At 38.4% G+C, this 21,809-nt stretch overlaps 1 protein-coding gene across 3 annotated transcripts in view; it reads right to left on the reverse strand.

Annotated features, from left to right (window-relative positions):
- Positions 1-21,809, reverse strand: part of BRCA2 (BRCA2 DNA repair associated) — a 37,698-nt gene that overhangs the window by 2,965 nt on the left and 12,924 nt on the right. For all 3 annotated transcript variants that reach the window (XM_048934600.1, XM_048934599.1, XM_048934598.1), the window contains exons 11-25: positions 16,959-21,668; positions 16,348-16,440; positions 13,197-13,266; positions 12,399-12,817; positions 11,796-11,986; positions 11,043-11,230; positions 7,881-8,051; positions 7,233-7,584; positions 6,365-6,520; positions 4,156-4,300; positions 2,224-2,345; positions 1,189-1,390; positions 844-1,010; positions 631-766; positions 258-514 (exon numbers count right to left, since the gene is read on the reverse strand). In XM_048934600.1, the coding sequence (XP_048790557.1) occupies positions 258-514; positions 631-766; positions 844-1,010; positions 1,189-1,390; positions 2,224-2,345; positions 4,156-4,300; positions 6,365-6,520; positions 7,233-7,584; positions 7,881-8,051; positions 11,043-11,230; positions 11,796-11,986; positions 12,399-12,817; positions 13,197-13,266; positions 16,348-16,440; positions 16,959-21,668 (7,379 nt within the window). The remainder of the gene's footprint in view (positions 1-257; positions 515-630; positions 767-843; positions 1,011-1,188; positions 1,391-2,223; positions 2,346-4,155; positions 4,301-6,364; positions 6,521-7,232; positions 7,585-7,880; positions 8,052-11,042; positions 11,231-11,795; positions 11,987-12,398; positions 12,818-13,196; positions 13,267-16,347; positions 16,441-16,958; positions 21,669-21,809) is intronic.

Below are 21,809 nucleotides of genomic sequence, written 5' to 3' on the forward strand. Positions count from 1 at the left end.
CAGCACATGCTTAAGGCAGCAGTGTTGAGCTGGGGCGGGGAGAGGGGAAATGAAACCAGTTAAGATATCCAGTAGGTGATACAGAGAGTCCTCCAGGCAAAGTGCATTAACATCTTAGTCCATCTCCAACAAAATCCCCCCTAATTCAACACGATGTGCACTACTTAAGTTTTATTAGTACCGACAGACTTCTTGGTGACAAATGTAATGCCGCAATAGCTAGAATTAATCATTCAACTAAAAATCTGAAGGGTTACCTCTATCATCCTTCGCAGTTCATTAAACTTCTCTTGAAGATGGTTTTCCTTTGGGCTGGCTGAGAATGAAGAAAGATCTCCAGCCACTAGCACAGGAATTTCTGATCTGAATTCAGATTGCCACTGAAGGTTGCTTGCAGCAACAAACGAACAGCGGACAACGATATCTTCGATAGCAAAGTGCCTGAGATCTGCCCAGATTTTTACTGCCACAAGATTATAGCTTTCATCAGATAAATAAACCATGTTAGGGAATCCTGAAAGTAAGAAAAAAATAGAATTAAATTCTGAGCAAATAATGAAGACATTATTTTCTTTAGGAAAACAATTACCTGCCTGCATATTAGGGTGATGGGTTATCTCCACAACATACCTGTTCTGCTAACAGATATTACAACTCCAACTACATCAACTTCGGCACACGGTGGCTGATAAGAAGGATCCAACAAACTGGTGAATTTTAGAGCCTTTCTTGGAAAGAAAATCTGCAGCAGCATCTTCTGCGAGACCTGAAATAAACCCTCATACTGTTATACAGACTGCAGTGCTTCCTGATGATACATCTTTATGCAACTAAAGCACTTACTGATAGTTGTAGATACTGAGTTTTCTTTGTTGCTGATAACTGTACGTTAGTTGAGTCTGATCTTCCTTTGGACTGTGATGTTGACAGCTGGTAGATTCTGTACCGATTGCCTTCCTTCAGCAGTGAACACACATCTAGCAGTGGACGCCAGATACTCAGGATCACTCCTAATAATGCCAGATTAGGATTTAGGTGTGCAATATTAATATAAAGGTTATTAAACAAAACTGGAAACTGCAACATGCAAGCTGGAACTCGAAGTTTCAAGTCTGCCTGTTATGTTGGCCAGTTTCCTGTACAGATAAATTATAAATAAAGCTTATTTATAATTTTCCAAGTACTAACCTCTATGTTTTTCTTGCTTTCTATAGTCTACTACAAATAATTTCCATACAGCAGACACATCTCTTTTGGAACAACCATGTTTTTCCTGTTCTGCAGACTCTACAGCCTTCTTGAATTCTTCCTGTATCCAAGTTTGTTTTTTATCGTTCATCAGCTGCTTGTGAGCATTCAGAGCTTTTAACTGATCTTCACTGAGATACCCCTGTGACCAAGAGAAAATGTATTCAGTGTCTTTTTTTTTTTTTTAATACAAGAAAATCCAACTGATAAACTTCTAGGACTTTAAATGCTGTATTGTTAACACAACTGGGGTCACCAATCTTGACTGGTACTTGGCTGATGCTCAGTTGTCTTTGCATTACATTACATACAATTACATAGTAATTAGTAAGAATTATATTTTTGCTTAAAACATAAGTGAATTATTTCATACAGCAGGCATGTCTGCCTGCTTAATAACAAATAAGACATTTTGCAAAGAATTTCTGTAAGAAGAAGAGTCACAGCAGGCTGCTATCTCTGAGCTAACACAGTGAATTTCTGCTGAAATCATTGGGAGTATTACTGTTCTGACCAACCCTCCATGATCCAGGTGCCATCACCACAGATATGTGTAACATGTTATCAAATTAAGTCACAGCTTTATATAATGGCTTTATGACAGTCAAGGACCTTGACGTGCAGAAGTGTGTATTTAATTTTTAACAGCTAGGAAGGACTACACACCCACAAATATTTAATAAAGGTATAAAAAACACATGATTGTCCTTTTAATATATCAAGAGAAAATAGCTTCTCTTTTGCAATCTAAGACATTATTCATCTATTTTAACTAGACTTCATTAAAATATTTTCCAAATTTTTAACTAAATCTTCATTTACTTAGCACTAAGCATACTGTAGAAAATTTCAGAAGGTGACAAAAAGAAAAAGTAATTTAGTGGTTGATTTTAGCAGGAGATACTAAATATATAAAGATACATAGGAAATGATTCCATAATATTTCAAAATTAGCCAGGTACGCTGTACAGTTACCTCCATATAACTGGGATCAGGTGCATTCTGAATTGCTTCATAAAGTTCTGCACCATCTTGCAAATTATGGATTTGCTGCCTGGTGACTACGCGCGATCTTGGTGCTCTTCTGCAGTTTCTCTCTGTTGAAAAAAATCTGTTACATGAGTACAACAACCAGCATACTTCAAAAGCAAAGGAAAATTATGTAGGAAGCATGATAGTATGTAGGCATTGCTAGAATAAAACCACAAAATGCTTTCATCTAAGGACAGATAGATTGACTGACTTGGAGCAAGCTGATCTAGAGCGAGGTGTCCCTGCCTATGGCAGAGGGGGTGGAACTAGATGATCTTAGAGGTCTCTTTCAACCCAAATCACTATGATTCTATGATTCTGTATCAGAGACACCAGCTAAAAGCCAAGTTATCTTCTTTATATTAACTATTACTGTCTCCATTAATTGTGATTCATCTTTGATGATTTCCTTCAGCACAGTAGACTCATAGAATCATAGAACTGTGCGATCTAAATCTAGCGTGGCCTCACTAGTTCTGGGTAAAAGGAAGGATCACATCCATTGGCCAGCACTCCTCTGTTAGCCTTTATTTGCCAATAGGGCACATTGCTGGCTCACGTTCAATTTGATGCCTCCAGGACCCCAGGGCCTTTTATGCACATCTGGTGAAGGCACGCTGTCCCATCACCTAGATCAACAATAAAGATGTTAAATTGGACTGTACCCAGTGTTGATCCCTGGGGTCAACAACTACATGACTAGTTAACTGTCCTCCAGCTAGACTTCATGTCACTCATCCCTGCTCTCTGGGCCTGGCTACTGCATATTGTCTGCTCACCCCTAATGCTTCATCAGTTTATCTAGAAGGATCTTAATAGAAATAGTGTCAAAAGCCTTCCTGAAATCAAGGCAGACAATATCTATCGCTCCCTGCTTCTCTACTAGTAAAGCCAGTCATTTCATCATAGAAGGTTATCAGGTTGGTCAGTCATGACTACCTACTGGTGAATCCCTGCTGACTATTCCCTATTGCTTTCTTGCCCTTGGCTGGAAATGGTTTCCAAGATCAGTTCCTCCAAAACCTCAGGGATCACAGTCAGGTTGACTGGCGTGCAGTGAGTTGTCTGAGTATTCCTTTCCATCCTTCTTGAAGATTGGAGACATTTGCTTTCCTCCGGCCTTCAGACACCTCTCCCAGTCACCACAGTAACATCAATCAGCTCTCCCAGCACTCATGAGCATTCCATGGGGGCCTGTGGACCCTTGGGTTAGTATTCTCTAACCAAACCTCTTTCACCAAAGGTATATCTTCCTTGATCCAATCCTTTCCCTGGCCTCCATAGTGTGGAGTACCTTAAGGCTCGTGTTGCTAGGTAAGACTAAGGCAATAAAGGCATTTATACCTCAGGCTTTTTCATGCCCTATTTCACCAGGACATCTGTCCCATTTATTAACGCCACTGACCTCAGTATCTCTCCACAGTCCCACAGAGTTTGTGAGAAAAATTGCTCAGTGCTCAGTCTTGGTGTTCAGCCGATTGAGATACATCCCTAGTAGAACCCACCTCTAGGCAAAACATTAACACTGCTGGCTTTTTGAAGAAAGTGCAGTTATGAATTCTACAATCTTGTACCATTTTCGAAATGTTATCTCAATGCTAATTTTTTTTAGTAGCTTGGTGACCAGTAAGTTCACAAAGAGTCTCCTAGGCAGTTGCAAAGTCGGGAAAAAAACATGTAAGTGACTTTGTAAGACATAGGAAGTATAAAAAGAACAACAAATCATGCAACACACAGACAACCTCTGCAGAAACCAAACCCCAACCACCATTTCTCTATCACCAGAAGTTTTTGCAATTTTCTTGAAACTCATCTGCAAACGTCCAAAATGTTTATGTGTTCTTAATATATATTCTGAAATAATGACTGCTTTACCTTCATGCTTTTCAAATTCTGCTTGAATTTGTGCAAACAGAGCTTCCAGTTTCTTCTGCTGATCCTCTGCATGCTTGGCAGCTTCCCTTTCTTCAGCTCGGCTGTTACGAAACACGTATGAGCCAGCTGATGTCTTTTCCATCCACTGAAATACAAAATTTCCAAAAAAAAAAAAACCTTTTAAAAAAAAATTTTTTAACCTAATTTAGGTTTTTTTCAATAATCACTGTTAAGCAAAAAGGGTTTTAGAAGTGAACAAGTTCATAAGTTCTGTTAGTGTAACAAATAGAAAACAAAAAAAACCAGTAGCATTGGCTGGTAAATCTTCTCTTAAATTTATAGAGACAGAACTGAGTTGAAGACAAACCTGTGTGATTTAACAGCTGAAGAAACCATAGATAATAATAATAGGCATCAGTTATGCAATTTAGAAGATAGCTGAATTCAATCTGTAGATACATTTAGATATAAAGCAAACGCAGAGCTCAAAAAATACACCAGAACTGCATTTTACTTGATTTGTGTTTCATCACTGACTGTACTGCTGAAGCATGCTAGATTAGATGCTGCAAAAGAGCTGTGATACTGTTCTGCAGCCACCCTTAAATGTTTTATGCTTGAAGTGGTTCCACAGGATAACAGCTTTCTTCATCATCCTACCAAAACTCACATGCTTTAATGCCGTTAGTGCAAGGTTTGAGGAGACAGGCGAGCCAAACACAGGAGATCACTGCTGGTGAAAATGGTCTCTCTTTGCCTTTCCTCTCCCTTGCACTGGCTCTAGTCCTTATCTGTCTACCAGATCACATTAGTTTGCTAATTAAACAGCTGTTTGAGGGTGATTTTTTTTTTTTGTGGGGCTGGTTTTTTTTGTTTTTTTTTTTGTCTTCTTACTCCAGGTTTTGTGAACTAAACCAGCTGTGGGACAGCAGCCAGGTCAGCTCCAGGGCACACAGAAGCAGCAAGACAGTATAGAGCAGGAGAAGGAAGGCTGAAGGACTGATTGTTATGAGACAGTGAACTATTGAAATAGCTGTGTGCCTCATTAACTGCACGCCTAATACGTCGTGCGTTATTTAGTCCGACAGCTTTAAGTACAGTTCTTGTGTCAAGGGGTGCAGCAGTCACAAATCAAAGGGAGACAGACAGCCCAAATCTTCCTATAATTTGGTATGACTGAGCAAGATTCTCAGTGTTTTAAAAGAAATCTGTATCAGCTTGTCATTCTCTGGAGACAGTGAAAAATGAAGCACCACTTTCCTCCCCAAAGTGGAAGCCATTAGCTGTGATAGTGTTAAGAGATCACAGCTGCCTTTCCGGGACCAAAATGAATGTTAGTTCTACCAGAATGTTGTCCATGTAAGTGTTGCAATTCCCTCCATTTAAATAATAATTTAAATATCAAGCTAATTATTCAAGCCAAATATTGCTTTATCCTTTATATTATCCTTTGTGGACTTCATTCTATATCCATCAGTAGTGATAAAACATTTCAGAAATCAAACAACATAGAAAATGCTACAGGCATATATCAGGTGTATCATTCTCTGAGAAAAGATAACAAAATCTGCAAGCTGTATCTCAGCTAACCTGGTAGCATGAAGAGGACTACTTAGCATGAAAAATACAGTTTCTTTTTGCAGTTGGGCACTTATAAAAAGCAAGTAGTTACCAACTGCTATCCACACAAACTCTAAATACGGTCAGATTCTATCTAAAACATCTTCATTCTATTTTATACAATATTCCCATTGTAATGTCAGTAGTATTTCAAACAATAGATCTTACTCAGTGTAGCCAGCTACATTTAAAAAAGAATCTTACTAATGATTATACAACATTTAACTTCGCTGCAGAGATATGTCAGTAAGAGGAACAAACATATTTCACATTTCTACTCAGAGATAAAACTCCTCATGTTTTTTCCTCCTTTAAAACAAACTCTGCCTTTTAGATCACACAAAAAAAGTTCAGTAATTTCTGGCTCTTTGAGCTGAACCAGAAGACACTGAGTGAACAGGATACACCACTTGTGAAAAATTAAAAACATTCACACTGCCAGTCAATTCTTCTCCAGCCGCACATGATACAATTTCTTACATTTTTTGTCTGTCCACAGTATGTCACATTTGAGGAATGATAAAGCAACCAGCCATTAGATAACAAATCTAATAGAACCTGTCAGATTCATCAAATACTTGTACCATACCTGAATAGGGTAAGTTCTTTGGATAACCACATCAATGCAGCCCACTGCACCACCCTCACTGTAAAGCGATGACAGAGGCAAAGGAAAAGGCCTGGGGTCCCGATGAAATCCCAGCTTTGTGTACCACCGTGCGCACCGTGTGCTGTTGGCTGCAATCTGAACACATGAAGTGCTGAATGAACTGGCATGGATGGGTCAAAAGGAACTCCAGCTTATGAGATTTAAATTAATGGCTATTTTTACACTGACCTCTCTCATTTTTACATCGGAACATACTGGATTTTAATTTCAGGACTTCTTTTTGCATTGAAAAGCTAATTTTAAACAAGTACTAAAAGTCTCATGAGTTCTAATTATCTAGGAAATGAGCACCTCTGAGATACACCATTCTCTTATACAAGAGGAGAAGCATTTTTATGCTGCAACTTCAGAGAGCACTTTGATAACCCTCAAACAAGTTAAGTCTTCCCTACCCAAGCCCATCCTCCCACAAGCTGTTTTCACCCTACATTCTCCCTCACCTTACGCTTTATTTATGATGGATGGGTATTTTCCTCAACCTAATGCTTAACCATACTAGGAAGCTGAAACTGACAAAACGTGCAACAAAATTGAACAGAATCTTATATAACTTAAAAGAAAAAAAGTACATGTATACTACTGATTTTTTGATACTATTAACTTCTCTTCCAACTCTACTGACTAGTATGCATTAACTACCTCGTGTCTTACAAACTGGGTTATTAAAATCCAGACAAAAGCTTTTATGTTTACAAAAGCCCATCCAGTTTACAGCATGGCTCAAATAAATAGCATATTGCATCTTTCAGGCATATCCAATCAAGCTGAACTTAGTATTTTGGTTTACCTTTAGCATAAGGGAATCTGGGGCTTCCAGTGGCGTACATCCATTTGGAGAGCCAGTAAGTTCTGCTCCATGCACTATGATCTTCTGACCAACAGCCAGCCTTCTTCTATGTAAGAAAGCTTTGAGGGGTGGATCCAGAAGAGCTCTAATCCCATACCAGCCATCAGTAACTTCAATTATTGCTGCTGCTTTTTCACATTCCGTACTGTTATTACTATTACTAGGAGATACAGCGGCGTTTAGTGATAGGATTTTAGAAATACACAGCACAAGTGTTTTACCTGCTGCATCATCTCTCTCTGTTATTTTTTTGATTGCTGATCTCTTACTTTTATCGATTTCCAAGTCATACCTACAAAAAATGGATCTGTGACACTAACGTAGGAAACAAAATCCATCACGTCGTTTTCCCATGAAATGAACTGTTGCAAACTATTATTTAATCCAGTGATTAAGTGCCAGTGAAGAAAAACTGAAGTTATCTAAACATTCTCAGAGAACATGCGCTATCACTTCTAATACAGACTATTTCAACAATTCCAACATTGTGATAAATACTAAATGCGACATAGAGACTATAAAATATCATGAGCTACAAAAGCACACAATCTCAAAACTACAACTCCAGGTATGTTTCTACACACTTACCTATATTTCAACTGCAACAGCACTGTTTCTGGCGTCAAACATCTGTTAGCAAATTTGTGTGGAAAAGACACTTCCATGGCTGCCAGCTTCCATACAATCCACCTATAATGATTGTAAACCCAGGCCTCTGTTATTAGCTTGGGATCCACACCGGGCGTATCGCAGAGAGCCCTGCAGATAAAGAGTTAACAAAGTAATCTGAAGTCCGTTGCCAGTTTTGCCTATTTTTCCCTAGCACTGCATTCAGCTTATGCAGGTAACATTAACAAAGGAATGTTTATTACAGAGTAAACAAGAAGGTTACATTCCATGGTTTGGTGTGGTTATTGTCTAAATACTGTTTTGCCCTTAAAAGCTTTGGCAGCATGCATGCATATACACGCATGCATTCTTGAAACAGACCCTGGAGCCTACCAATAGCTCCAGGGGCAGGCCTTCTCTCATTCCTGTATTTATGCTCATAGCACAGAAGGACAGAGGTGTGCTCTACTCTCTTTCAGCCCTGGAATGTCCCTTGCTTGTTTCACTGGATCCCCAACAACACATTTCACTGCTACTGAAGTATTTCCTTCTCTCCATGCAATGGCTTAAGCAGAGCTTTATATGGCATTGATTTCAAGCTGTACCACCATGAACTGTGCTAGTTGGCTTGGAAAACTGTCTTTTCCAACTGTGCCAGTCACTAGGAAGTTCATTTCACTGAAGGAGAAGGAATTAGACAAGCCATTCAAATAAGCCATTAAACTGATCAGCACAGTCCAACTAAAAAGTGACTTCCAACCTGCCAGAAAGGCTCAAGATTTTAAGGAATGGTGTTGTGGTTGGATGAGGAAAAGAAGCAATTTAGTAGGTGAATATACAGGAAGTTAAGGAGTAGGTATGACTATAAAATTAATTATCAAGGTGGAAGAGATGGGCAGTCTTAAGCTTTAGGAGATACCCTGATCTTCTATAAAGAATGATGCAATTCGGGAATTGAAGACAGAATTCAGCCCAAGGTTAAGATTCTAAATACTTATGACTAAATAAAGGCATGTGGAAGTTGATGGAGATCCAGTTAATATATTTAAAAGAATAAAGAGACTGATTCTACTGAGCAATCACTGAATATTTATTCTCTACTATATGTTTTAACATACAGCAAACCCAGAAAAGATACAGGAACTGAAGGCAGTGCTTGTGGAACAGCCTCTACTAATTGTTTGCTGCAGGGTCAGATCCACACTGATACCCAGAGAGGCTCTGACATAAAAAAGGCCTTAGCTGTTCTGCTGTAAGTGGTACACTGGTGGTTTCTCTTTTCTATTTCTGAAAAAGGAATGTGGGGAAAGCCTTCCATTAGATGGATTAGATGACCTGAGCACAGAACCAGGAGTACCTGTGGAAAGGATAAAGACAAGCTTCCTCTGGAACAAGAAGTTGGACTACTTAAGGTTTTAATGTATCTAATAATAACCTGTTTTGTGCAAATGCTTTAATGTCTTTCCCATTCACAAGAAAGCAGTGTAAAAATAATCAAGATTACCTCCAACATGACCAAGCACTGATTGCAAGAACAGTAATCCAGAGCTGGGTGCATTGCTCCCAGAGTTCTACTGCTTCATGACAAAAATCTTGCATCTCCTATTAATTTTCAGTGGTGTTACTTGTTGGCCTAAAAATAGCAATTTTCACATGAGAAAAGAACAACCAGAGTGCTTTCTAAAATGCATGCAACTCCAGAACATTCCTGTGTAGGTGAGCAATCCTGCGCTAACTGTACACAGACAACCATCCCAGCCGCTCTTTTATCCACCCAGTATAAATGCTTCGGCATATACCTAGCAAGGTATGCCCACCAAACATTCAACACTCATGCCACTACTAGGGAGAAAATGCTGAATTTGGGACTGAATTTGGGATTGCTGGTATCAGAACACTTGCCAAAGAAGGAGGAACCGCAAGCCACAAGTTAGGTCAAGTTCTGCATACTCTGCTGCAAGTGACTATTTCACCGTGTATGGCTACATGCTTCACAGCTGCCAACGGAACAGCAAGACCATGGCGATGCCACAGGATGCAGAATGGATCTGTAGGTAGACCAGCTTTGCCTTATGGCATTTGGAATAACCACAATATGCTTTAAGGACTAAAACTCTAGAAATTGCAGAGCTGATATTAGTAAAGAGACCAAAGTTTTTCAGTGCCTTCACTAATAATCCAGATGATAGCAGCAAGTTTGCAGATGACTGCATTTGGAGGAAGTGATTGATAAGTTGGAGGGCAATGCAGGGATTTGCTATTTAAAGGGACTAGGATGAGCTGGAGAAACATGCTCATGGAGATTTCATGAAATTCAACAAGAGCAAAGTCTTGCATCTGCAGTGGAATAACCCCACACAACACTAACAGACCAATGCTGACTCTAAGAGACAGCTTTGCAGAAAAAGATCCAGGGTCCCAGTGAACCACATGATGACTGGGAGGCAGCAGGTGTCCTTGCAGTAAAGAAATATGGCCATGTTCTGGGCTATTAAGAGTGAAGCCCGAAAGGGAGTGATCCTTTGCCTCTCTTTGGCACTTGATGGACTACACCTGAATGAAGTACTGCACCCAGTTTTGGGTTCACCTGGACAAAGATGCTGGTGTACTAGAAGAGCAAACCCACCAAGATTGGAACCCCTTGTACTCTCAGAGGCTGAGCACAGGACACACAAGGAAAGGCTAGGAAAGCTGGGTTTGGATTTAAGAGAGAAGTTAAAGACTTTGTTGCTGCCTGTAACTGCGTGATCAGAGAATTCACAGAAGGCAGGCATGGACTCTTCTCAGAAGCACATGACAACAGGATGAGAGGCAACAGACAAGTTGGAAGATGCAAAATTCCAATTGCAGATAAAAGGCTTTTTCTAAACCATGAGCATCAGCTGGCATGGGAGATTCAGAGAGGCCGTCACTGAAGGTATTCAAGATTCAGTCAGTCAAGTCCCCGATTAATTAGTCTAATTGAAGAGGCTACATTAGTCTACACAGCAAATTTACAAACCTTCAATACCTTCATTTAAACCAGTAAGAGTTGTACTGAAAATGCAATCAAAATGTAGTGAGTGTTTGACTTCTTCTAGGGGATATGAGTATCACAACTAATGAATCCCATATTTGCCTCAAGTTTATAAGTAATAATACCTGTAAAATTCCTTTTTTCCAGCCTTTCCCTCATCTGTAGGTATCAGCCATCCTCCATCAGCAAGCTGTATCCCATTTCCTGCTAACAAATACTCCTTACTGAAAAATTCTTCGATGAGAAACTGAAATGATTCTGCATTTGTGCTGTTAACTTGTATGCAATGTTTTGAAACACCGTATGCGTAAAGCTGAAAAAAAAGATGAAAAGTACAAAATAATGACAATACAGTTGAATTCTACTAAGATCTTTTATATGTAATGCTATTTAAACTCCCCTGAAATACCTCCCTGATCTTGGGAGACCTTTTGTATGACCATTTTATACGCAATCCAAGAAGAATGGAGGAACTCATGCAAATTATTTAGCAGAAAATCACACTGTACTTTAAAAAAACACTGTACCAAAAGGTTTTTGATATTGACTTATCTGAGCTTGAATTTTAACCATGTGTTATCTAAAGACAGCTCTTCCTAGGGATTAGAAGTTGCTAGTAACTACCACTGGTTCATTTTTTTCCTTGTTTGATCTTTCTCTCATTTGATTCTAACACTACAGAGATGCTTATGATCCATATTATCTGCAATACCTCTTAGCTGTGGATATGCAGAAATATTTTAAAACTGTAGCAACTGTTTTAAGAGTTACTGCAAATACTTATCTCAAAACTGAAGATACGCAGTTTTTTTGTTTTCTAGTTTTAAGGAACTCACTCCTTCAAAGACATAGCGAAACGGCATCATTAACACATATACCTTCTGTGTAGAATGAAAACTGGGTGTTTCTTCTTCTACTGCAGTCTTCAAAGAGATTCTGTTTCTTGCAGATGTTTTAATGATGTAAAGGCTGCCTGGCTGTGGGCTAACATTTTGCCTATATTTCTTTTTAATTCTCATTTCCTGTAGATCTCTAGCACAGTGGAGATTTGCCATCATGTTGCTTGTAACTGCAAAGAAAAGAAATTCATCAAAACCCTCTTACAGTATGTACCAAATTAAGAGATGCAGTCATACAAGTAGATTCAGAGAAGCAAGAGAAAGTCAGACAGCTAAAGATATGAACTGTTTCCTCTGAAAAGACTGAATCAACCACTTGCATGGCTGGGCCTACACTTTCACTAGAAAGCAGCATGAATAAAGCTTCTATAAAAGTGAGCGAAGTATAGCAAGGTTAGTCTTCAGACTCCTTAGAATATCTTAAGTATATCAAATCAAATATCAGATGAAATATAAACTATTTTAAAACTTGTTACTGAAACACAGTGTGCGAAAACAATTTTTCCGCATTCTGCATAAACTCTGGTTAGCATTCTGATAATTAGCATTCACAACAGGTAAGTGATGGAAATCTGAAAATACCTAAATTGTCATTTTCTGTGTCAGTCACCACAGCATGCAGGATGCAGGACTGGTGATCCTGAGCTTCAGCACTATTTTGTTCAACTGGGATTTGATTTAATTCCCTCTGCTCCATCACACTGTTTGCGACTGGTGAGTGACATCTCTTGCTGCTGCCTTGTTCAGCTGTAGAAAGCGTCAGCTTGGTTTTGAAGGGTGGAACAAAAGTTTTAACAGCTTTGCCTGGCTTGCACAAACTTCTTGTTTCCTCACTCTCCTTGGCCATGGCCTTACGTGGAGTAAAAAGTCCTGAAGCACCACTTGAAGACTGCCGTAGGGCACAGTGCTGAAAAACAGCAGGTATAGATTTAAATCCTTTCGAGTCTTGATCAGGGAGAGTAAGCGTAGGGTTCCTGACTTCTTGGCGTTCCTTAGTAGTCCTGCAGATGAAAACATGATATAGGCTTCAGCATGTTGACAAAGATGCCTGTCAATTTCAACAGTCTTAATTTAGTAATGTAACTGTCAACACCAGATTGATAAAAAGACAAGGTTTTAGTCTTTTAATTTTTTGAAAAATAGAATGCTTGATTTGTTTCTAATAAAAAAATAAAAGTGTAAACTTTGCTCCTCATCTCATCAGTCTACTGCACCAACATGTGTTGCATGGTCATTTCACACGTTTATTTTGAAATAAAATTATTAATCTTTAACAAAACTGGGTTTCAAATTGCTATTGTATGGTTTTTTTTTTAAAGTTACAAGAACTTGCAAGAAATTACATTAGAAAAACTCTACAATACATTATAAGTTTCTCACCCAAAAGGTTGACAAGTTACTGGTTTTAAAGGAACATGGTACATAAATTTTCTTCTGTCTTTGAAAATGCCTGTAAGGTAATTAGAAAAAAAAAGTTAGAAGTGGTACATTGCATGGATGGATATTTACAGCACATTTCTTCTATATTCATGTTACAAACACAGACATTGCCAGCTTGGATTTAAACAGATTTGTTACATTTAGTAATATAAACCCCACAAAGAAAGAAAAAGCAGTTGTCTTCAGTATTACTGAATCTGACAAAAAACGAGGTACAGATCTGTCTCATAATCTGACTGCCACTAGAAATAATATTTCTATTTACCATCTCAGTGACTAGCTTCCTTCAGGATGCGAGCTGTTTTGCTAATATTTGTTTGATATAAGCAATATAATTACCCTGACAAAGCAAAGGATAATACAGGTTGTTACAGACTGGTGGAAGACCTTTAAAAGAGACGCTTAAAAAAAAAATGGAAGTGAAGGCACAAGAAATCAAGCATTGGAAGACTTCTATGGGCTCTCAAGAAATTTGACTGTGGGTAAAAGCAAGGAAAATAACAGAATTGTCACTAGTCTAGTGACAGGTCCTTGTACATTCTATCATCAATGCAAAATTCACTTCCAAGGCACAAAAGTTAGCAATCATATGTTGTCCAGTATACCTGATAAATTATGAGGTTAGCCCCACTGATTTTCATTTTATATTTTTCTTAAAGATCCTTCTCTCTTGAGAACAACTGACTGTGGGATATCTTGGGAAAGATGACATTCAACCACATGCCATGTTTTTTGACAAAAAAATTTAAAAAGTATCTTCCCTTGTCAGTTTGTCAGGCACTGAGTATGAGTGGACAGGTGGTCATTTGAAGAAACTGTAAATGCAGAATTAATTCCAACACATCAGGGGTCACACACAAGTTAAGTTTTATTTCAGGTTCTTGGCAGTGAAAACACAGATTGAAAACCAATTATTAGCTGAAGCCCTCTCTAATTAAGCCTCGGTTGTTCTTCATACTGGTTGCACTCAGATCTAAAAGATAAATCACCATAGTGCAGAACTCCCAAAAGCCCTCATTTGTAAGCGTGCAAGATATTTTAGCCTCCTGAAATGGAAACGTTTAACATGTATTTGATTCCAGGCAGGCTTCCCATTCAATTTCGAACTCATTTAGCAACTTTAAAAAACATCAACAACAACAAAAAACCAAACAACTACATTTGCAATAGAAAAGGGCACGTTTGCACAGAACTTCTCTTCCAGACTTTCTAAGGATGTGCTTATCTCCCTATCTAACAGATCTAAATCACAGATCTAAATCAGTCAGCCTGGAATTCAAACCCGTTTGTTGGATGCCCTTGGGTTTCTAAGAGGAATTTTCAGATGACAAGTCACAGCTACAAGATGCCACATGTTCCTGAAGCCACAGGCAAGACTGTTCTGGAAATTAGAACTGCTTTCATTTGTTCCACCAGAGTAACACTGTTAAGATTCTGCTGCAGGGTAGGGTAATATTTATGTATGAAGGGTATAAAATTATTATCTGGCAATAACTTACAAATTCCATTAAAAACTTATTAATTTCTTGCTTAGAACAAATTTAGCAGCATGCAGTAACCAATCCATTTGTTCAAAAGAGACACTTCTTAGGACTCAAATACCTAGTTACAAAATCATTTCTGCACACTGACGTGGGTGAGTCACTGCACTTACTATGGTATCTATAAATGCTTGGTGTTTTTATACTGCCAAAAGGAAGCCAGCTTCGTGGGTAACTGTATACTCATCAGGTACCTAAGAAACTGTCTGTGAGTTGGAATAAGGTGTTTAAGAACAGCGGTGGTCCTGTGAACTACTGAAAATATTATGCTGTTTCTTTTTTTTTCGCCGGTATCTGATGCAGTGAAAGAAAACATTCACCATTTAAGTACGACTCTCATTTCAACTTTCTCCTTAAAACTTTAGATAACATTTTGAAGTACTTTACTTAAAGTAGTAATTCTCACTTGCAAAAGAAGTTCATATGTAATTCCATTTTGAGTAACAAGGCGTAGAATGTACCTCCTTAAAGGGACAATAAAGGCAGACCAAAACAGGACCAAATATCTGACAAAAGTAACATTAGTAGACATACAGCACCACTGCTTTGCAGCTTCAAAGGATGTGTCATTCACTTAGAAAAAGAAATAGGAAGATTATGCTTTTAAATTGTTACACTGAATAATGCAGGTCACTACCTAGGTTAGAGGACAGCTGGCAATTAAAAATGAAAGGGACAACAATGAGATGGGAGAAATTTTCACAGAACTACCCAGCAATACTACAGTACTCTGTGTGTGAAACGGAGATCTTCTGTAACATCAAACCAACCCACCCAAAGTGGATTATTTTACATGCTGTATCATTTTCAAGGCTTCAAAATCAGCAGCTGTAAATAGAGACCTCTCATCTCAGGCTGCTTGGCAATAATTCCTAGCTGCACAAGCTTTTCTGATTTACTACGTGCACACTGCTACTGAATTCTAGGTGACAGCATGCAATGCTTCAGAAGAACAAACTCCCTGAAAAACACAGCTTATCCCATAAGCAAAAGCAGCATCCAGTCACAATACCCTAGCACAACAATCATAACGAGCTCCCAAAGAGCATCACCTCAAACTTTAAAGCCTTAATTTTCATTTTCCAGAGTCTCCAGATTATCTGGTATGAAAGAGCATCTGTAACACAGCTATCAGCAAGCATATTCTGCACTAACTATTGTAAGATAAAATCATCAGTACCTTCTTATTTACCTGTAGATAGAAATTTTGATTGAAAATTCACAGATGAGTAAAACACATTCCTCCTACTGAAGCCGGTAATAGTGAGCTTTACTTCTATGAGAAACTGGATGAATTCCTACCATGACGGAAATTAAACAGGTTTCTTGCAAAAGCAGTGCAGCTTAATGCATTTATATACCACATGGCATGCTGTTAATTCATGACTTCAAGTCAGCAGGGACATCACCATAGCAGTTTCCCTGAATTTTCATGACTGCAGTGATAAAAGAATCACTCAAGCAATCACTTTCTGTTAGTTAACTGGAAACTAAAGAATTTTAAAGGTAAAGTGAGATTACTGCTTAGAACATAAGAACACCAGGATTACCATCAGGAGTGCTTTTCAAAGGTTTCAAAGATTTGGGGGGAATCTTCATCTTCTCAAATTCAAGCAGTAGCTGTCTTTTAATTGGAGGTTCTCCTAGGATAAAAACAGGGATGTTTCTATTAAATTCAGTTTTTTGCCAATACTGTACAACTTAACTAAATTGCTAAATACAACACTGAAGAAGTTATAGAAAACAGAATTAGCAAGTTTTTGGATGATTTTAACATCCTTTTCCAATACAGAGCTAGTTCAGCACGCTTTGCAAAGTTTTGTTCTGCACAGGAAGAAGCTTGTATGGTGCTACCATGAATGGTTTCAAGACTACGTATAAGGCAGCCTGTGTCAGACTATTCTCTAATCAGTAGGTCTGTTCCCTCTAGATTACAGTTCAGCTGTGGCGTGGGCTGACTGGGGTTGGCCTGACATACTCTCATGTACCTTTTTATGCCTGCCCACACTTTCTTGCATTAGTCTTCTCAACACTTGCACCTGAGCTTGTGCACCTATATGAGTCTATGGTGACCTACTTCCAATTAAGAAAATCAATGCTAAATGCAAAATCACAACACTCTATTATTATTGAATCAAACAGACATAAGACAAAGACCTACCAAGTGAGTCTTTTTCTTCCAAGTATCTCTTCCCAAAGGGCTTATTTTGAAGGTTATCTGACATTTTGCCAACGAAGGACTGTGCAGACTTAACCTGGACTCTAGAATCTGAAAGATCATCTTCCATAAAAGCTTTTGTACTTTCTACAGCCTCTGTTTTCAAGTAGCCTTTTGGAGTTTGGAAAATGTTTATTTCTGCTTTAGATGTAGCACTGCATAAATCTGATTCAGCTTCTGTTTTCACCCCCAGATTCAGCTCTCCTTTTCTAAAAAGTCTGGTCTCTTCTTGCTCAAAGCTATTTTTAAAGGGCGCTGACTGGCTGTTTCTCTTACTATGTGATACACACTCAGTAATTTTGACATGGTGAGTGCTTGGAAAGGACTTCACTTCTTCAGGGCGAATGCTTTTCAAGTCAAGCTCCTCACTGCAGCTTTTTTCAGTTTTGGATTCTGAAATTACTTTACCAGTTAAATATTCTACATGTTGACCACTCTCTTTAATTTCACGAAGTTCATCTGTAACACCAAGCTCATTGCTTAAGAGGTCATCTGCTTCCTTTAAAATTGCCTTTGCTTTCCGATAGGCACTTTCAGAGATGGTCACTTGCTTTCCACTAGCAGTGCTGAACCCCAAAGCAGGACTTGAAATCTTATCAGTGCTGGCATTCTCCTTCCCTCTTGGCAGTGCCAGCTGCATTTCTCTAGGTAATATTTCATCATGGTTTCTGGATTTTTCAACATCTTCAAGCAAATGTGCATCTTGCAGCTCTGGTGAACGGCTACCTTCCATTTCAGAAAAGAGCTGCCTAGCTTTCTTTAGCGACTCTTCTGACAGTTGCACAGGCTTCCCACTTGCTGTACTGAAAAATCCAAGGTTGCCTGAAGGCCCTGACTGCTTATTAGGCACAGGCAAAAGTCCTAAAAGCTTACTCTTCTGCTCAAAGCATTGCATCTGAGAATCTTGAACAGAATCTGCATCTGCAAACATGTTTGCACCTTGGTGATTGTTTTCAATAAGATTCCCATTTCCATTAATAAAATGAGATGCAGCCAAATTCATCTCACTTTTTGTAGTGTCTAATGTAGCAAAACCAGGACCCCCAGCATAAATGCTGAAAGATGAATTTCCAGCAATTTCTGTTTGATTAGTTCTTGATTTAGTCTCAATTTCAGATTTTACATATTCATCATAGTCTGTTTGAAACATTTGTCTGATGCTTGCTAATGCACTTTCTGAAACAGAGACTGCTTTACCTTTTGCTGTACTGAACACTTGTTTCAGATCACTCTTCTGACTTTCAGCATTAAGTGATGTTTCTTGTAACCAGATTCGATTAGTCCCATCTTCAGGAAGATCGACTTCAGGCTGTTCTTGGTGAGCATTATCTGCAGTATTTGTGAAGCAGTCTGTATTAGAACAAGGTTCATTTAAATGTTTTAAGCCATTCTCTTGACTGCCACAGTGCAGATAAGGTGAGGAACTTTTTGGAACACTACCATGAGGTAAGAGGAGGGTCTGACTAGATTTGCAACTATCCTCAGCAGATACAGCCTTAATAATACCACCAGGCACAGAATTATCTGCAAGGTCACTTGACACCTTTGTTAAATGCACAGATGTAGCACACTTCAGAGGAAAGTCAGGTTTGCTTTCTGAATTGTCCCTCTTTTCTGCTGAGTGTTCCACATCTCTCTCTGCAAACAATTTTCTATCTTCAAACAAAAGAGTTCTACTTAAAGAATTGCTCCCATGTCCAGGAAGAGATTTTAATTCTGACTTTCCAGGTCTGACATAAGATTCCTTATTTGCACACGGAGCTGCCAAATTTCTTTCACATTCTTCATCCACGTTAATAAATGCACCCACTTTAATGCTGTCGTGATTAACAGCTTCTTTAATGGGACTCCCCTCTACTGCCTGCTTTAGTCGGTCCCCAAGTTCTTCAGGGATAAGCTTATCTTTAAAATTAAGTACATCTGCATCATGTTGAGCAACACCATCCATACATATGCCACAGTCTTTAACATAGCTTTTATTACGTTTCCTTAAGCGGTCCTCAAAATAATCATTATCATCTTTTCCTAAATCAACATTATTTTCTGAAAAAAACTGTTCAGCTTTATCCAAAAATCCATCAGCGATGGCTATTTTCTTGCCACTAGCAGTATGGAAACCAGTCAGATAAGTTCCTTTAACTTTGTTTTTTTCAACATCCATCTCTTGCTCGGAAGGTACTTGATGATGTTGGTAAGAGCCTATTTTAATCCCACTTTCACTCACAAACAGGTTCTTATGTCTGGAGTCTTCTCCTTTCACACTGACACTATTTGTCTTTTGTTTTCTAGAGTTCTCTGAAACATCTGTATCTCTTTCCCCACATTGTACATTGAGATCACATAGAGAACTACACAAAGACGAGTCAGAAATGGATACAGCATCAGAATCTGCAGCTTGACAGTTTAGCAGCAAGTGTTCATCTTCCTGCTTTCTGTCTTCTTTCTGATTAGGGGACAGGTTTTCCATTTCATCTGAAACACTTAAACCATGTTCTTCTGCACTGTTAATATTATCACCTAGACACATCAGATACGAAGCGTCTTCTTGCAAACAACCTTCAACTTGGCTGCCCCCTTGATTCAGAAACTGATTAGAATTTTTACAGTTCTGGTGAGGTTTTTTAAAGGATAATGGACTGCTTCTCATTCCAGAGGCAGAACATCTACCATTAGTGCAATTGAAATCAACATTTTCATTATCACTTAATATTTCTGTCCAGTTTTCTGTATTTTCCTTACATGGGGTAGAATATGCGGAAGATATTAGTTTCTCTGAATGGTGGGAAATGGGACCTATGCTTCTTATGTTTGGAACACAAAGTATACCTCCTTCACTTTCTTTTGTCTGGCATCCGACAAAATTCCAGTTAGAAGACACATGCCCATCTGAATTGCAGCATCCAGTACTAGTTTCAGAAGATTTAAACAAAAAGCTATTATCATCCAAGTCCTTGAAAAGCTCTGCAGACCTGGTCAAAGCTGCCTTAGAAACATTTATTTTTTTACCTCCAGCTGAAATAAATCCTACAAAATTAGAAAAGCTGGCCTGTAAAGGTACCGGACAGCTCTCATGGCTGGACATTGCACTTTTATTTCTGTCCAAGTTAGTAGAAGTAACTTTTTTTTTATTTTTATGGAAAACCACTGTGTTTTCTTTTTCATATTCTACCATTTTACATTCATTTTCATTTTTCAACTTACTGCAGTACTCGTCACTTATTACATGATTTTCAGATTTAAGAGTGCTATAGAAATTAATATCTTCCCCTGCTTCAGAAGCATTTTCCACATTTGTTGCTCCAAATTGCTGAACATGATTTTGTATCGTGTTACTTTGCTTTCGAAATTGTGTGAACTCAAACTGGCTACCTGTTTCTTCCAAGATATTAGAAAGTTCAGCAATTTCAGCTTCTTGGCTCGCTGTCAAAGACTGAGTTGGTTCTTGCATGGATAGTTGATTTCTAAGCAAGTTTTTACATAAATCAACCTTATGTGGAATATACTGTGTACACCTTGTCTGCAAACCAGATGAAGTACTGCCTGTTTTGCTTTTCAAATCTGAGGAAAATATATTCTGCTTTTGAACTTCATTTGAAAAATTTCTGACTCTTTCCATGGAAGAGGCTTCAAAGCATTCATTTTCAATATCTTTGAACAGCATTTTGCCTTTTGCTATGCTGCTTTCAGAGAATTTAATCTGCTTATTGGAAGCAGTCTGGAAGCCACCAAAGCTCAGATTTGGACTGCACGTGTGAAGATCTCCTGATGATTTCCCTTTATGTTCTAGGTTTTCAATTGGCTTTGTGTTGAAACACACACGTGCTAATTGTCTATCTTCTTCAGAAATTACTTCATTCAAAGAATTATCTATACAATCCAAGAATTCTTCAGCAACCTCTACAGATATATTATTCCAAGTAGCTGCTTCAGAGTTTTCACTGTTCTTAATAGAGAGTGTTTCTTGATTTTCGGCTACATCTTCCTTCCCCCACTGTTTTAAGCCAGTACTATTATTTTCTAAGCAGTTTCTTTCCAAAGGTGCAAGTATTTCCCTATATTCACCTGACAGCTCATCTGTAGCACGTCTTTTATCAGCTAATATTTTATTGCAGGAGTTACTACCAACTCTGTTCATGCCAAACTTGATCCGACTCAAAGTATTACTGAACTTGCTGTTTGTCACAAACGCAGTGCCATGGTGCGTATCAATCAAGCAATCACTACAACTAGGAAAGGACTGTGGAGGCTGTCCTATAGGGCTCTGAGGTACAGCAGCTTTACTGTTCATATTAGGACTGATAAATGTATCATTCTTGACTTTCCTTAAGCAACAGTCTTCAGGAAACAATCTGGAACACCTTCTTGCCATTAGGTATGCTGAAGTTAGTACCTTATGTTTTATATTTGAAATTCTTCCACTATTTAAACAATCTGTTGTGTCTTCACTCTGAGTATGAGGTGCTTCTAAGCATTTAAATGAGGTAGCAGGTTGATACTCTCTTGCATTTTTCCCTGAGCCACTCAGCTCTTGTTGTTTCAGCTGATTGTTGACAGAATTATCAGATGAGTTATCCATTGCATCTACCTCCACAGCAGGAGTGTTGAAATTATTTTCTTTGATATTTGATTGTCTCTCAGTCGAAAGCAAGCAGTCTACATGAAAGAGAAAAGACATTAAACTACCTCTCATTTATTCAAACAAATGCAAATTCAAACTGTCATACAATATGGCCTATATGATCATTTCTATATATTCATAACACTGGTACCATAAATAACACTTTCCTCTTCAAA

Source organism: Lagopus muta, chromosome 1, assembly GCF_023343835.1.
Source record: "Lagopus muta isolate bLagMut1 chromosome 1, bLagMut1 primary, whole genome shotgun sequence".
Taxonomy (NCBI): domain Eukaryota; kingdom Metazoa; phylum Chordata; class Aves; order Galliformes; family Phasianidae; genus Lagopus; species Lagopus muta.